Here is an 18,354-nt window from a genome sequence, read left to right as displayed (position 1 = left end):
TGTTGTTCAGCCTGTAACCCTCAACATGACCTTGGTCATCTAAGGTCAAGGTGAAATGATGACAGAAATGAAGAGTGGTATGTCTATGCTTTGCGATCCTGCCTAGTCAGAATTAATGTACTTGGATGTCTCATTGCCATGGTAACTTCAGCCAGCCTTGTTTTGGAAAATAGCTTGGCATGTTGTGCCTATATATCACATGAGAGTTTCAAAACAGAAGGTACTTGGAAAAATTTGCTTTGCATCTTACAAAATAAGGAATAGGTCAAGGAAGGACAAATTGATATTTTCATTCTTTATCTAGGCAATAAATTTTTCATTTAAATAAAAATATGAGATTGTTTAGTCAAATCTTGTTCTAAAATTACATCAAAAAAGGTGTCTTTTGTTTCAAATTGAGTACTGAATTTACAATTGTTAGTAGAATGATAGCTATCAGTAGTTCCTCTCTATACTTGATCAATATTGCATTTCCTTAGAGTGGCATTGCATTCGACTGAATGTCACAGGGTCAAAGGTTAAAAGCAAGATAAAATGCTATCACAACAGTTGATCCATTAGGATTTTCATGAAGGACTTTTAAAGCAATGATACACAAATATTGTGACTGCCCTCAGTGTTGGCAATTGTTGAGAATCTTTAAATAGTGTATATTTGGATCCTGTTCATTTCGAACAGACAAATTTGGGAGTTGTACAAATCAATCTAAAGCATATACTGAGTCCACTGTATTCTGATATCATTAAATGATCTTTGTTGGGAAATCAATAAACATAACTATGACATAATTTCCATTCTTTTCATTTTCATTTACAGTACGAGACAGAGTTAGAACAAAAATGGAAAGAGATATTCTGGTCGAAGTTAATCATCCCTTTATCGTAAAACTGCATTATGGTAAGGATAGACTCATACCAGTGTATTAGCTAATCAACTTGAGAATTTTTCCTTTCATATAACATCCCTTCACATCACAGCCTTGACAATAGTGGTCAGATACCACTACATTCCACAGATAAAGGATACATTATTCTTGTTTAATCTTTATGTATTTACATCAGGAGTTGCCAAGTTAAATTCACTCAACTAACAGTAAAATGTTCCAATTTCTTTCACTGGGAATGAAACTATAACTATCATTGCATGCTATCAATAATAATGAAAAATGGGGAAAAAAGTGTGTTTGAAAAATTCTGCCAAAGTCAAAGAGGTATTTATAGTGTTACAAATCTGTTGCAAATACAGCAGCAAAATAAGTATATCTGAAGCAGGGTAATGGTCTTTCCTTTTTGTTATGTAACTGTCTAATTGTTGTGTATGATTTATTACAGCATTTCAGACAGAAGGTAAACTATACCTTATATTAGACTTCCTAAGGGGTGGTGATCTTTTCACAAGACTTTCCAAAGAGGTAGGTAATAACACTTCATCCTTAAGCCAATCACCATAGCAACATTTCACTATTTGTCAATAGCTGATATCCGTATATACAGATATGAAACATTTCATTTGTTTGCAGCCTAAAAATATATCAATGTGTCTTTAGAATGTGGTGTCACTGCTGTCGGGCTTGTAGTCACTTTGTACAATACGCTGAGATTGATTCAATCATTTCCCCATTTTGTAGGTGATGTTCACCGAAGAAGATGTGAAGTTTTATCTTGCAGAATTAGCCTTAGCATTAGATCATTTACACAGACTTGGCATTATCTACAGGGACCTTAAACCAGAAAAGTAAGTAAAAAACTTCTAGAAAACAAAACAAAATACATCCTCTAGTACTAATAGTAGTATTAAAAACAGTTAAGAAAACACTTTTAACAGTTGGTACTTTTGGTATTGCCCTCTTTGGTTTCAGTTTTTCAAGAATTGGTAATTGACATCGACATCTAATCATGTTGCCTTTACTGCTTTTTCTGCAGTATTCTTTTAGACACAACAGGTCACATAAACCTAACAGATTTTGGACTAAGCAAAGAAGCCATCTTGGAAGACAAGAAGACATATTCATTTTGTGGTACTGTTGAGTATATGGCCCCGGAAGTTGTCAATCGAAGAGGTCACACAACAGCAGCAGACTGGTGGTCATTTGGTGTTCTCATGGTAACCACAAAATAATTTAGTACTTGTAATCTAGCACAATAGCACACTACAAAATTAAGTGTGGTGTACATGTTAATACATTTTAATAGGTAATTGTCTGGCATGGACTGTTGCTGGTATGATTGTTTGATGAAAATTTTCTGTAACACTTCATATTGATTTTTACCATAACCTGTCCATCCCCCATTCCCTGTGAAACAGGTACTAATTCACCATTGATAATAATGGGTTTAGGCCAAACCATTGTGATGGAAGGGTGAAATCAGCTATGCAAATGTTTCTAGGATACTGAACTTCATCTTCCTTTGATCCATGTATTTGCTGGAAAACTTGATGGACCACTGCAATTTAATGACTTCATTGTACTGGAAACATAACTGCCACTCTATTTAGCAGTCCGGGTCAGCTCCAAAATTGGAGACGCTATACCATAATATTTTCCCCTCTCATTAGCCAATCAGTGGCCAGCGCGCCATCAGTAAAAATTGTATTTCCTGGCAACCTCCACATGCGTCCTTCGTTACGTACGCCATACTGTGTCGAACTCCTGCGCCGTATTCTGTCATAATGTCGAACAGTTGTGTGGCCACTCTGTCAAAACACAATTTCAAAATCGCGTACCAGTTTTATTCTGCTAAGACAACCAAACCCCATACATCGCTGTGATTCCTAGACTCTGGCTTGAAGTCCTGCGAAATATAAATCGTGTACCTACACAGATCGTTCAGAATACCCCATTTGTATCGGAGATGGCAGCGATACAAATTCTACCGTATGGGGAACAGTTGTGTGGCCACTCTGTCAACACATTTTCAAAATCGCGTACCATTTTTAGTCTGCGTTTGACAACTACAAAACAGGTATCGTTTTAAAGCTCTGACATTGCTCTTCTTTCTTGCAAAATGTTATACGCGTACCTACACAAATAACCTTTATAACAGTATTTCTAATAGAGATGACGAACATCCACAAAATGATTCTCGGTACTTGAGCGAAATCGATAAACTGGGGGTAGAAATGAATCGTCAATATTTCGAATATTTGTTCACTAATCGGACTCCTTGTTGGACATGACCTTCTGCAGAACACGTGGATTATGTTGACTGTCGAAATTCGTCGAAATTCACAAGACGGGGCTTAATAAGCGGACCAAAACTGCCGATCACACTTGGTGGGTAATTTGTGACCCAGCGTGACCTGTACTTTATTAATGATGTAATCTGGTCGATGATTGGCTGAATGTCGGAATACATTATCATAATGAGTCTCCAATTTTGGAGCTGATCCGGACTGTATTTAGCAGTCAATAGGTCATGTCCTTGGTATTGATGTGAAACTGAAATATATTCAGACATTGTAAAAACACATGTTGATGACAGACAGCAGCAAATCTCAGCTGAGGTACAATGGTACATCTTCATCGGTTTGATGGCAGTTGAAGTGACTGTAAATTCTTTGACTTGATTCTGTAGTTTGAGATGTTGACTGGAACACTGCCATTCCAAGGTCAGCACAGAAAGGAAACCATGACAATGATCCTCAAGTAAGTAACAGAAGATAAAGCCAGTAACTTACCATGAATTCATGATACATATAGATCATCTGCATATTCACCCTGCTATCTTTCAAAGCTGTGATTATGAGATCATGTTTTGTTTCGCAAATTGCTGATATGATTTTGTCTGTGGTTTGCCTGAATAAGCAATGAAACCATGAGGACAATTATTATAATAATAATAATAATAACCTTTATTTCGAGAACCAGCTCATAGAAAAAAAGCAATTTGAAAGATAAACAGACAAATACGAAAACAACAAACTACATGCTTCCATAAAAAAAAATGTCTCAACAATACAATACAGAGAGTCTTTAGCCCTATTTGTACATTTAATCCATGCTATCGGTCTGTTCTGTCTTTGATATCAATAACATCCATCTCTACTTGTGTCTGTCTGAAGAATCTAAACTATCACAGTTCCATGAACTACAACCAGATCCCTTCAGATCAAAAACTGAAAATTACTAATTGTACATATAAACTTACGTAGTGTGAAACCACAGTGGAAAAAAATTGTCAGTATCAATGTGCAGTTTACATGGCATATACATGTATTTGCATTGTTGCATTGTGGTTCAGATTTGATATGCTGACACACTGTATTTTACATAGTTTCACCGATAACACTTAATCTGCAGATAAACATTGAGTATGTAGTCATGTCTTATATTATGCATCTGGTAGAAGTTTAATGCTTTAAATGTTTCCTTTATGTTGCACAGTTTTTAAGGTTTCTGACATTGAATATCAAATAATACAAATTTCTGAAAAATAATCACCAAAAGTTTAATAACTCATGGAAACCTTGATTCATGTCAAATATGCTACTCATTAATTTGCTGGATGATAAAATGGCGATAACATTGAGGAAAATTTGCCAAATATTTGCACTGTCACAAGCAACACACAAGTAAATATGTATGCAAGCAATGTTTGAAGTTCTCGGAAGTAAATGATTGTATTATGTTTGTACACAGAGCCAAGCTTGGGATGCCACAGTTTCTAAGTCCCGAGGCACAAAGTCTTCTCAGGCAGTTATTCAAGAGAAATCCAGCAAACAGACTAGGTTCTGGAGAGAATGGAATTGACGATATCAAAAGGCATCCATTCTTCAAAACAATAGACTGGGAGGTCAGTGAAGTGAAAATTTCTAGTTAAGAGTGTAACAAATACTATATGTCTGGCCATCAACAAACTACTGATCATTGCTCAACAATTCAAATGTTGAATTCTAGCATAAATTGACCTCAGATATGCCATAATTACTCAACAGAATTGAAATGACAATTCTGTATTATGGTTTTCATCAATCAGTCAGGTCTAGACATGTCATGTACAGAATTTAAAGTGAAGAATGCCAGTAGATTATTGATACTTGAATAAGATACAATGTATTGAGTGATAAAACACAGTCTGCATTTACATTCAATTTTTGATATTTTTCTTGTTTTCATAGTTTTCATTTTTTCATCCTTTTTTCCTCAATTTTTATGTCTACCATGTCAAAATTACCGATGTGTTTATTTGATTTTCATCAGAAATTACTTAAGAGGGAAATTTCGCCACCATTTAAACCAGCCTGTGGTAAAGATGATGCATTCTATTTTGATACAGAATTTACGTCAAAAACACCAAGGGGTAAGTGTTGAAAAATCCAAACTTAATGTAAGGATGAAAATTTAGCAGTAGGGAAAATGTGATAAGCGATGCCATGCACTTGTCAACATAGAACAAGCTCAGTATTTTCTTCAGTACCAATGCAATGCAATGCAATGCAATGCAATGCAATGCAATTCAATGCAATGCTATGCAATGCAATGCTATGCAATGCAATGCAATGCAATGCTATGCAATGCTATGCAATGCAATGCTATGCAATGCAATGCTATGCAATGCAATGCTATGCTATGCAATGCAATGCTATGCAATGCTATGCAATGCAATACAATGCAATGCAATGTAATGCAATGCATTGCAATGCAATGCTATGCTATGCAATGCAATGCTATGCAATGCAATGCTTTAATTACAATGTTATGCTATGCAATGCTATGCAATGCAATGCTATGCAATGCTATGCAATGCAATGCTATGCAATGCTATGCAATGCAATGCAATGCTATGCAATGCAATGCTATGCAATGCAATGCTATGCAATGCAATGCAATGCAATGCTATGCAATGCAATGCTATGCAATGCAATGCTATGCAATGCTATGCTATGCAATGCTATGCAATGCTATGCAATGCAATGCTATGCAATGCAATGCTATGCAATGCAATGCAATGCTATGCAATGCTATGCTATGCAATGCAATGCAATGCTATGCAATGCAATGCTATGCTATGCAATGCTATGCTATGCAATGCTATGCAATGCAATGCTATGCAATGCAATGCTATGCAATGCAATGCAATGCTATGCAATGCAATGCTATGCAATGCAATGCAATGCTATGCAATGCAATGCTATGCAATGCAATGCAATGCAATGCTATGCAATGCTATGCAATGCAATGCTATGCAATGCCATGCTATGCTATGCAATGCTATGCAATGCAATGCAATGCAATGCTATGCTATGCAATGCAATGCAATGCCATGCTATGCTTTGCTATGCTATGCAATGCAATGCAATGCTATACAATGCAATGCTATGCTATGCAATGCAATGCTATGCTATGCAATGCTATGCAATGCAATGCAATGCTATGCAATGCAATGCTATGCAATGCAATGCAATGCAATGCTATGCAATGCAATGCTATGCAATGCTATGCAATGCTATGCAATGCTATGCAATGCAATGCTATGCAATGCAATGCTATGCTATGCAATGCAATGCTATGCTATGCAATGCTATGCTATGCTATGCTATGCAATGCAATGCAATGCTATGCAATGCAATGCTATGCTATGCAATGCAATGCTATGCTATGCAATGCATGCTATGCAATGCAATGCTATGCAATGCAATGCAATGCAATGCAATGCAATTCAATGCTATGCTATGCAATGCAATGCTATGCAATTCAATGCAATGCTTGTATCATGTTCCTGAGTGTATCCATGTTTGTGTTCCAAATAGCAGAATACTCTAGCTATAGCTGCTGCTTGCCTTACATGATATTGCACAAACAAGTTAATATTCAACATTGTTTTGAATGCCTATAAGCAGAAATTAGAAAGCAAAATTTGAATATGTGTGAATACATGCCAGTGATGAATTGTGGTGATGATGTTTTCAGATTCACCAGGCATTCCAGCCAGTGCAGGGGCTCATCAACTATTCAGAGGTTTCAGTTTTATTGCACCAGTTTTACTCAGTGAAGAAAAGGAAAAGATGGAAACCAATGTTATCCCACCAAAGGTTAGTCAGTGTCTGTAAACTCATTGGTTACCCCACCAAAGGTCAGTCAGTGTATTTGTAAACTCACTGGCCAATAATACTCAAACCTTTACTTTCTTTGTCTCAAATACAAATACAGAATTTGAAATCAAAACATGTGAAAAGTATCATCACATAATATATCTAGAAATTTCCCTTGTTGGATTATTTCTTTTGATGTCCACCTTTCATGTTTGATATTTTATAATAATCATGGTTTATTTCACCTCCAAATGGTGACCCTGAGGTCAAATTACAAGAGGTGTATAATTCTAAAAAAATATCAAAATACACAAGTCACACTACAGCAAAATTTTACAAGTCTTATCAACAACAACAACCCGAAAAAATGACAAAAACCCACATTCAGTTGATGTATTTTCTGTGACTCTGCCCATACATGTATGTATGAAACATATATTTGTCACAACACATACAAGATATTTGATATTGATTTACATCAGTGTCATGGCAGCTATTATGTTAACATGTTAAAGTGGCCATGTCAATAATTCTAAATTGATGTGTTACTGTAGTTGACTCTATCAATGAAAATTACTGCAAATTAGAAACCCTTCGGGCTACACCTTATTATATTTTGTTTTGAAGACTGATAGCCCATGACTTTTGTAATTTTCTTTCAGACTGTTGTTCAAGGGAAGAGGACATCAACGTTTTATGATGAGTATGATGTTAAGGAGGTACAAACCATTTATTTCTATGACAACCATATTATCATGTACATCATTACTTGCTGTTCAATGATGTCTTTGACAAAACTCATGCATTTTGTTCATTTTTGTGTAAAATGTTGCATAATTTTCCATGAATTGATAGCATGGTTGTCTATTAGAAGACCTAACATCTTGACCTACCTATCTTGACATATATTCTTTTAAATGAACTGATTATTCTTACTGTTAGAGGAAAATTGTGAAATAACTGTTTGTGGTCAATAGACACAGAAATCCCATTCAAAACATGCATTTTAGCAGTCAATCATTACTTAATGCAAAGTAAAATCATCTACAATGTTAGACAAGGTTTATTAATCACAAGAAATGAAAAGACTAAGGTTTGTAATGCTATGTTGTTGTCTTTCCAACTAAGGAAATTGGCAGAGGTTCTTACTCTGTATGCAAGAAATGTGTACACAAAACAACAGGTCAAGAGTATGCAGTGAAAATTGTTGACAAAAGTAAAAAAGATGTCCAAGAAGAAATGGAAATCTTACTTCGATATCAAATTATCATCCACATATCATAACTCTTCGAGATGTAAGTCTTTTATCTTTGTTTCATTAAGATGTTCTCTCAATGAGAAGAATGTGTCTTATTTTAGTAAGGAAATTATTGCATTGTTCTACATTACAGTGACATTCAATGGTGGAAAAAGCATTGTAGCTTTGTTTCAACCTGATACTGAGTGCAAAGTTGTACATGTTTTAAATAGAAAGAGTTAAGAACATTTGTAGTATATTTGTATCAATCTGTTTTAGTAGCCAATTGCAATTATTCAAACTTTTCATTTATTCCAATTTAAATCGTAGTTGATATAAATATAAGCACTGTCAATTTTGTGAAGATTTGCTTGATATTGAGTGTCCAAACCACCCATAATAATTTTTCAAAGAAAGTACATTGATATATGTACACTTTGGTGAGATGACTTCATATACTCACCAAGTACTTGAAGAAAAAATGGCATGTCATCTGACTGCTTTAACTCACCAACATTCACTCTATAGCCTTACAGTTGTCTTGATATTATTCTGCAGGAATTTTTGTGTCATTCATAACCGTTATCCTGCCAGGTCTGTTATTTCCCAATCTGCCAAGTTGGTAAAAAGTATATTGAACAAAAACCTATACATATTTTCACCTTCATTGATGGTATGTTACAACGTGTTAAGTCAGTAAAAATCATATTTACAGGTTCTAGTGTTTTCAAGAACCTTCAAATATTAAAATCTTTGTTAAAATGTAACATATGCGACATGATGTGCCTTGCTGGTTTAGCCAACCTTAACTGACAGTGAAATATGAACTTAGCAGGACAAGGGTTTGTGAGGTTCTCTGTTATGAATTTAACAAAACAAATCAATATCTCATGGTAAATTGTTTTAATATGTTATATTGGAAAAATTTACTTTGAAATGGTCAGATATGCTGATAGTCATGATTCTATTGTCACATTATGTTGCTAAGTGGTTTTTTTGCGACAAAGGTATTTAGATTGTTACTTTTTCTAGTGCTCACTGCAATCTTCCCCGTACTGTGTTCTAGGTATATGATGATGGTAGTTGTATGTATCTGGTAACAGACTTAATGAAAGGTGGTGAACTCTTAGACAAAATCCTGCGACAGAAATCATTGTCAGAGAGAGAAGCTTGTGAAGTCATGCAGACAATCTGTAGAACTGTTGATTATCTTCATCAGCAAGGGGTAAGTTAGATTGAAAATAACAAACTGAAACTGAAATCAGTGTAAACAGAGATCAGTGTTAGTCAATGACTTATCATATTTATTTGTTTTCAGTGTTAGTTTTTAAAAAAAGTTCATGCTACAAATATATATGATGCCCTCATTCTACATATGAATACCATATGACGGTTTCCAAAATTAACATAGGGACTACAGTTTACTTTAGAAAGTAATTGTCGCTCAGACAGAACTGGTGTCTGTCAGTTTGATACAAATATAATGTAGTAATGATTTGTGTCTGGACTGAAAATTTAACTTACAGACATTAGTATTTGACATTTTAGCCTTGACAGTTTTCAAAGACCATGGTATGTTACCATGTAAATCACTATCGCTGGTAAGTTTGTTGGTGGGTGTGCCTTCATCATAAATAAAATTTTCCATTGATAAAATATATTTTAGAAAATACATTACAAGTCAGACATAGCAAACATTGCATTATAAAAATATCAAACTAATTGCCCAGTGAAATGTTATATTTGTTGTATAGTGTTTTCAGGTTAAGAGTTTGATTTGATTGATTTATGATTCAAGGTACAGTACTTGACCTGTGAAGGTTTTTTAACACAATTGGTAATTTGAAAAGCAGTCACCACAATATTATATGAAAATACACAAAGGTACAAGATAATTCATAAACTCATATTTTAGTGATACAAAACCTTGGGCGTTGATATGTAAATACAATGACAATGGCAGACCTTACAAACTTACATTGTAACATACCATGGTCTTTGATGTCAAAATACTAATAGAATTGAATTGAATTGAATTGAATGAATTTTGCCTCACATTAATTTCCTAACAATGAGAACATAGCTTCCTAGCACCTAGCACCGTTGTACATTTACCGTATTTCACACTATGACGTCATGTAAGTTCCATTATTATACATCTGCCATCGAGGACAATAGAAGTTTGTGTGTCCTATTTATAAAAGTTATGTGGAACATGCATTCTGTAATTTAGACTGTTTCTAGGTGCCCAAAAGCACATTGCATTTTGCGAGTGCCTCCGTGCCCACACTTTTGGACTATTTCAAGGGACCCATTGGACAATTGCCAGAATATTCTTTGCAGTCTATACATGTAGTTGCACAGACTGTCAGAGAGTATCATATATAGCATTCCCTACTTGTACAGTAAATTTTGATAAAAACTCTTGTGACATTACACAAAAACTATGACAACTCTGCCTGTTTGACACCCCATTCACAAATGTCAGATGTACATTATGATACGGTCATCTTGAAAATCCCACAAAGGATGCACTTGGACATTAGTGCTGCAATAATGCCCTCATGTGTCTTTTCAAGTATATTTGTAATAACCTCATATTGTGTTTTCTATTGAGGAAATTCACAAGTTAGGTTTTGCAAAGTCAATAACAGAGCAGTTGTAAGAGTTTCATATCTGCTACTGTCTTGTACTCTGCTGCCTCTATACAAGGTCTATGAAAGCAGCAATATCCATGGATATTGAAGCAATCATGGGTATCTGTTACAGTGGTATTGTATTGTTACAGGTTGTACATCGAGATTTGAAACCAAGCAATATCTTGTATGCACATGAAAATGGATCAAGCGAATCCCTTCGGATAGCGGATTTTGGATTTGCTAAACAGTTGAGAGCAGATAATGGACTCCTTATGACACCTTGTTACACAGCCAACTTTGTCGCGCCAGAGGTTAGTACTGTCCTTGTGTTTCTGTCTTATGGCAATGATACAGTGAATATACAGAATGCTATGATAGGTAGTTGACAAGATAATGAGCTGTATGTCTAACATTCTATTTGCCTATGTCAGCTGTATGTCAACAGGAATTACATCACAACTTTCTTGTATCTCAGAGAGTTTTCAAGTGTCTGCTGGGCATACAGAACACACTGCTCTTTGAGTTTGACAAATTTTACTTTGTTGTAAGAGAATCAAGTTGCTGAAGGAAGCCCTCTATAGTTTATCATTAAATTCATTGGTACATGAGTGATATAGCATTGCGTGTTGACTTGTCTATTTTGCAGGTACTAAAGAAGCAAGGTTATGATGCTGCCTGTGATATATGGAGTTTAGGAGTTTTACTCTATACAATGTTAGCAGGGTATGTATCATCACAGGACATGTTGCAATGGTTATGACATTAATGAAGATTCACAGCAAAATCTCTACTTCTCTGACTGTGTGTGTTTTTTGATATCAGTTTGGTAATGAAAAGAATTCAAGGACTATAAATTGTGTTGTGAGCTCTACTTGATTGCCAGAAAGAAATATGTGGATTTGAAAATAAGATATTGAAATGAAAATAAAACAATGCAGTAAACAGGAGCTGGATTCTTAATTTTAATTTGAAATTTGTAAATATCAAATACTTAAGCTGCATAATTCTTTTCTACTGAAACAGATATACACCTTTTGCCCATGGACCTGAAGACACACCAAAAGCCATCTTAGCGAGGATTGGAGAAGGAAAGTTCCGTATGCAGGGTGGCAATTGGGATCATATTTCACCTATGGCAAAGGTAAGACAATATTTTAAATGAACATGAGTCAAAGGTGAGACATGTCTACAATGAATGTGAGGGCAAAGTTAAGAATGTTTTGAATGTTTGCTATGGCAAAGGTAAGATAGTATCTATAATAATTGTCAGCACAGGGGTACTTTGACAGTTACAGGAAAGTGTTTTTTATTACACATTTGTGTAGAAATATGTCATTTGTTAGATAGCGTCTCACAAAATAAAATGAAAATTGTAAACACTTTTAGAGAAACTATCATTGGGATGGCAATCAACCATCATGTATTCTCAAGCTTTAACTTCATGTCATTTTCAAACTGTCTTTAGAATTACACAAGTAAAATCACACAAGATTGAGAAGTGATTCCTGAAATTGATTCATTCAGAGTTGGAATTATTGTGAAATTATACTAGAGCTGATATGTTGTCTTTGTACATGATTTGATGAGACGTATGTTACATGTTGATATGTTGTCTTTGTACATGATTTGATGAGGCGTATGTTACATGTTGATATGTGTCTTTGTACAGGACCTGGTTAGGCGTATGTTACATGTTGATATGTTGTCTTTGTACATGATTTGATGAGACGTATGTTACATGTTGATATGTTGTCTTTGTACAGGACCTGGTTAGGCGTATGTTACATGTTGATATGTTGTCTTTGTACAGGACCTGGTTAGGCGTATGTTACATGTTGATATGTTGTCTTTGTACAGGACCTGGTTAGGCGTATGTTACATGTTGATATGTTGTCTTTGTACATGATTTGATGAGACGTATGTTACATGTTGATATGTTGTCTTTGTACATGATTTGATGAGACGTATGTTACATGTTGATATGTTGTCTTTGTACATGATTTGATGAGACGTATGTTACATGTTGATATGTTGTCTTTGTACAGGACCTGGTTAGGCGTATGTTACATGTTGATATGTTGTCTTTGTACATGATTTGATGAGACGTATGTTACATGTTGATATGTTGTCTTTGTACATGATTTGATGAGACGTATGTTACATGTTGATATGTTGTCTTTGTACATGATTTGATGAGACGTATGTTACATGTTGATATGTTGTCTTTGTACATGATTTGATGAGACGTATGTTACATGTTGATATGTTGTCTTTGTACAGGACCTGGTGAGGCGTATGTTACATGTTGATCCATCTCAGAGACCCTCGACAGGACAAGTGCTGACTCATGCATGGTTTTCTAGTAAAGACAATTTACCTCAGAACAAACTTGAGATTCGTAGTGATGCAAAAGCTATTAAGGTATGTTGCTGCACTTTCTACAACACTATTCAGCTGAAAATTACAGTTTTCTACTATATGCCACTACTGACCTTCACTTGAAAATCAAATCTTCAGTCTTTCAGTCTTCTGCTCAAACTGAATGTCAACATTCAATTTGATAGTTGATCACAATAACAAAAATTTAATATCCCAGGCAACAATGTGTGGAGACACTGCCTGAAAGTTTGCTGGCAAGATTACATGGTGTGATTGGTCTGTAGAAGAGGAACCTATGTGAAAGCTTAGCAATAAACCATCCCAGTAATGGTATACTGTACCAACAATATTTGACCAGTTACTATTTTACCAGTTTACATGAGTCAAAACTATGTGGTATAGATAGCAGTCGGATGGTTTACTGCTAATATATTATGACAGTACATTGAAATTCTTCAGTGAAATGTTTAATAGTTGTGTCTCTGACCGACATGAATAAAACTGGTTCTGAAATATGAATAAATACAGTTTACCAAGGTTCCACACAGTTTACATGTATTGCTGTACACACACAAGTGACTGTAAGACTTGCAGTTGCAGACAATGTTACAAATAATAAAAAAAATCGGTATGAACCATTTTGAAAAATAGAAAGAGATTTACTCTAATTAATGTACCTCATTTTATTTATTTCAATAGATAGATCTTAATTCCCTTCACATACAATAACTTCCTCAAGTTTACTGATCAGCAATATCTTTTTGGAATATTAATAAATGTTTAGAGCCATTTGGATTGGGTACAACTGTGGTATATTATGATTTTAGTGTTAAGTTTTGCATCCCAATGAATTTGATCACTGTCTTTTTTGCCATCAAATACTGGTATAATGTAAAATGATTGGTATTCACTGTTATGGACTTCAAAAGTAATACATCATCTGTGTTCAGTAACTGATGCATGTAGCAGACTCTTTGTACTTGTATTTTTTTGAGATATACACTTACATCATTTGTGCATGTAAGATTCTCACATCTTGTATAAAATTAATTTTATTCAGGGAGCAATGAGAGCAACATACACAGCCATCCAACAGTCACCTCCACAGCGCCCTCTAGAGCCAGTCACTGCATCTACCTTGGCACAAAGGAGGAAAATCAAGAAACTAAGCTCAACCAATGTGTAAAAGATTCCAGCTGTGGTACATGTGTTATTCTTGAACTACCTGAATTTTTTGCTTGAAGACAAAATAAAGAACATGATCATGAATATATTGCATGTTAACCGTGATCTATAAACAGGATGATGTATAGATCCCCTTGAGAATTTGAATAAGATCTTCCCATAATGCATTTGAAGGTAATGGAAAGATGGTATTGAAAGTTTTTTTTTCAGAAAATAGGTTCAAAGAATGTGGTATAGTAAGAAATCTTACACCAATTATTTCACTTGCAAAAACAACATTTTGATGAAAGTGCCAAGCACTTATTGGTATATTACTCACATATTTGTTAAATTTTCCAGAACAAAATATTCACATTGTCCTCAAAAGATAAGGTACATTGAATGAATAAATGAAATGCATTGAGAAGGAGTGGGAAATGATAAATCCCAGCTGAAAATCATAAAATTGTGATTAAATGAAACACTCCAAAAAATGAAATTTCGCTCCATCATGTAATGATGTGATCTTGTTGATTTTAAACATTTGCTAACTGCCAACGTCAAATAAATTCTTGTACACAAGTTTTCTCACATGGAAATGATGCAAGTGATACAGAAAAATTACCGCCACCGAGTTCAGACATAAACATCTACAATTAGAGAATGGTAGAACAAACTGCAGAAGTTGAAACCATTTTTCAAAATTCTGTCAGGGTTAGGGTTGTAGAAGAATTGAATAGTTAATTGTGCCGATACAAATCATTGCCAAGATGTACAATGTTATTGTGTAGCAAAGGAAGATGAACTTAGACTGTTGTAAATAATGATAAGATATCAAAACCATGTTGCAATTCATATAAAAATCCAAAGAAAATTACGATCACAAAGCTTTTTATTTCATTTCTGTGATATTGTTTGACATACAATGCATTCTGTACTATCTCAGTATTTTCTGATAGTTCCATTGGTTGTGAGTAAATTAAATTTTATAAATGCCAATCGCAGAGGCAATCCTGAATAGAAATCTCATTTTAACTAACTGTTTGCTTCTCCTACTCTTCCTGTGTTTCCATGTATTTTTTGATTTAGAATAACAGTAACTAAGACTGAAGCAGCTCTCAATTCCAAATAAAAAAGTTGTGCTTAACTGAAAACCTAATTGATTTCAGCTTGGAAATAAAGTTTGGTTTTTGAAGTCTTCCATTGTGAAATCATTTTCATGTCAGGGAGCTTAAATTGGTCATAGCTGAGGTTTTTAGCTTAGATGTTAAAGGTAATGTGCTTGCCTGGTTAGAGAGAATGATTTGTAAACTTATTGTATTTCATGTTTCAAAAGGAAAGAAAAATATAGAACAACATTGTGAGATCACTTGGGTTCTGATGGTTTGTTGCAAATTCAGGAACTAGAGTACTAAGGTATTGCTCAGTATCTCATATCATTTATCCTTTTTCAAGTTTTTTGTCCACCAGTTTAGTATTACCGGTAATCTCAAAAAGTTAGACCAAAAGAAACGCTTCATGAATGTATATAACTTGCTTAAAATTCATCACAGTTAACATTGTATCTAAATATATCAATGATATCTCAGAAACCAGCAGGCAATAGAGCTATGCTCTCTTCATATCTAAACTTAAAGCTTACACAGAGTATAAATTGAGTGAAGTAAGTGTTAATCTTTGTTCCAGTGCTTTTACAGGTAAATACTTGGAAAATCCAACCCAGCACAACAAAGATATTTTGATTGATAATGAAAGAAAGCAAAGTAAGTTCTGATTTTTAAGTCAAACAAGACGAGAAATTTTGTCCAAGGGACATGTAATGTATTCAAGTATGCAAATGACAAAACAGCAATATTTGCATCAACTTAGTATCTTAAGAGTCGTACTGATGCTCTGAAATGATCATAGATAATGTGTTTATCATTTCTTAGTAGCAAAGACAGTGTGAACAATTTTAAATTAATGATTTGTTCTGACTTGGTCAAAAATATGTCCTGTATTTATTTGACAGTAACAAAATGACAGAGCTTTAGAGAAACTAGTACTTGGTGCCAGTGCTATTGACTGTCCATACTGTCATTCTTTATTGGTTTGTATACTGCTATTGCCTTGACGTATGCATCAAGCCAAAGACATGACTCCATTTTAGAACATTTCATTATGCAGTTACTTGGCAGCTTTATACAAAAACACAATTCTAGAACACAAACTTTTATTTTTTAGCAAGCATCATGAAAGCTGCTTTTTTTCATGATTGTACCAAGAGTTTCCAAAGCATTATTTGAACCTTATTAGTGACAAAGGGAAGGTATACACATAAGACAGAGGCAGTTAAGTTGATCAATTGTAATCGCACACATTCTCCAAGGGAGATAAAATTAAGCCAATAATTTCAGTCTTGTTAAGACAACCCTTGGTAGTATTCTTTTGTACAACTCACTGTCACTAAACTGTACCTCAACAATGTGTGAATTTGTTTAGGACCAGGAAAACCTTGATAAAATTGTACCTCTGCTCATTGGCTTTAGAGATTCCAACTGCTGTGTGAAATTTCAAATCACTTTATGTTGGTTTTTCATGATAACAAGGACATGCTGATAGTTGATTTAGAGTTGAAAATGATGTGGTGAATCATATCAATACTTTGAAAGCAAATATCAATATATTGAACAGCCGATTTTATTGAATATATTAATCTTGGTTGGCAAGATTTTCTTTGAAGACATTCTGCCCAGAAAATGCTGCAAGCTTTCCTTTAAAGATTATGATAATATTGAATAAATCAACAGTGTCTTCACAGCATGGTGAAAGAGTTTCAAGAGAACTGTGACTTTGATCCATGAATTCTGATTGTTTGCCACAGATTGGGCATAATGGAGGTCAGTAACTCAGAAAAGCTATGATAATGTATTGACATCTGACATAATATGCAGATAAGATCATTTTTGCAGCGTATGGATATATATCATTCTCCTGACATATATCCTTGCAGAGGAAGAACCCATGAAAGTGTAATACATGTGAGCCAAGTCCAATAGCCCAGACTGCTTTGCTGTAGTTTTCTTCCATATATTAAACCAATCAGCAAAGCTGTTGCCTGTAAAATAGATAATCATTTTGGAGCATTCCATTCCTGAGAACATGATAGAAGGGAACAATTGATAAAACTTTTAAACCATTAAGTAAAGGAAACAGTAAGGCAAATGTGCCCACAACAAAGATACTTATCATTCTTGTGGCATCATGTACAGTTGATAGTGAAGCCAAGTTTTTTCTATCTAACATTGAACTTAACAGTGATTGAATCAGTTATGCCACTAAAAACAGACCTCTTTTATCTTTTGTAAAAATTTCAAAGACGAACCATTGTTGTTATTTTTCTCACTAGTTTTTGTCAGGAAGGAACTAGAGTAATGGTACAAGATAGTGTGTGGTGTACATTAACATCATTGTACCAAATAGCACTGGATTTACTACTGAATGGTCATTTGGGTAATAAAATGTCATTGTAACATTGACATTAACATATAATATGTTAATAAAAATGTACACCTGAAAATTAAGTCTGAGGCATGAGTTATTTAAGTATTTCCTTAACACATACTGTGCTGTAAAGACTTTACAGTGTCCCATTTGCACACATTTAGAAATACATTTTACTCTCAAATTGACACAATGAAAATGACAGCAGGGTTTTCAATTTGATAGTAAATAAAGTAAACAAAAACAAATTAGCTGCCACTCTCCACTTATGATGCAATATTGCCAACATAAAAAATTGAAGTGCTCTGGGGAACAAGGATATTTCAGGTAGCTAAACACAAGAATAATATGTTGAATCTTGTAACGTTATCACATGGTTATTCCATTACAGTTCTTGTAATTTTTTAAGCAACCTTTGCA

General features: G+C 34.5%; 1 protein-coding gene across 1 annotated transcript in view; it reads left to right on the top strand.

The window, feature by feature from the left end:
- Positions 1–18,014, top strand: part of LOC139141723 (ribosomal protein S6 kinase 2 beta-like) — a 63,079-nt gene extending 45,065 nt beyond the window's left edge. Inside the window, 17 exon segments of the mRNA XM_070711335.1 lie at positions 817–897; positions 1,332–1,411; positions 1,628–1,734; positions 1,923–2,103; positions 3,576–3,646; positions 4,640–4,793; positions 5,201–5,300; positions 6,911–7,032; positions 7,695–7,751; positions 8,161–8,292; positions 8,295–8,327; positions 9,336–9,494; positions 11,058–11,219; positions 11,555–11,631; positions 11,932–12,049; positions 13,189–13,329; positions 14,348–18,014. Of these exon segments, the coding sequence (XP_070567436.1) occupies positions 817–897; positions 1,332–1,411; positions 1,628–1,734; positions 1,923–2,103; positions 3,576–3,646; positions 4,640–4,793; positions 5,201–5,300; positions 6,911–7,032; positions 7,695–7,751; positions 8,161–8,292; positions 8,295–8,327; positions 9,336–9,494; positions 11,058–11,219; positions 11,555–11,631; positions 11,932–12,049; positions 13,189–13,329; positions 14,348–14,473 (1,901 nt within the window). The 3' untranslated portion in view covers positions 14,474–18,014.
- Positions 18,015–18,354: the final 340 nt, after the last annotated feature.

This window comes from Ptychodera flava, chromosome 10 (assembly GCF_041260155.1).
Source record: "Ptychodera flava strain L36383 chromosome 10, AS_Pfla_20210202, whole genome shotgun sequence".
NCBI lineage: Eukaryota > Metazoa > Hemichordata > Enteropneusta > Ptychoderidae > Ptychodera > Ptychodera flava.
The sequence above is the reverse complement of the archived record's forward strand: the minus strand, read 5'-3'. Positions and strand labels throughout refer to the sequence as shown.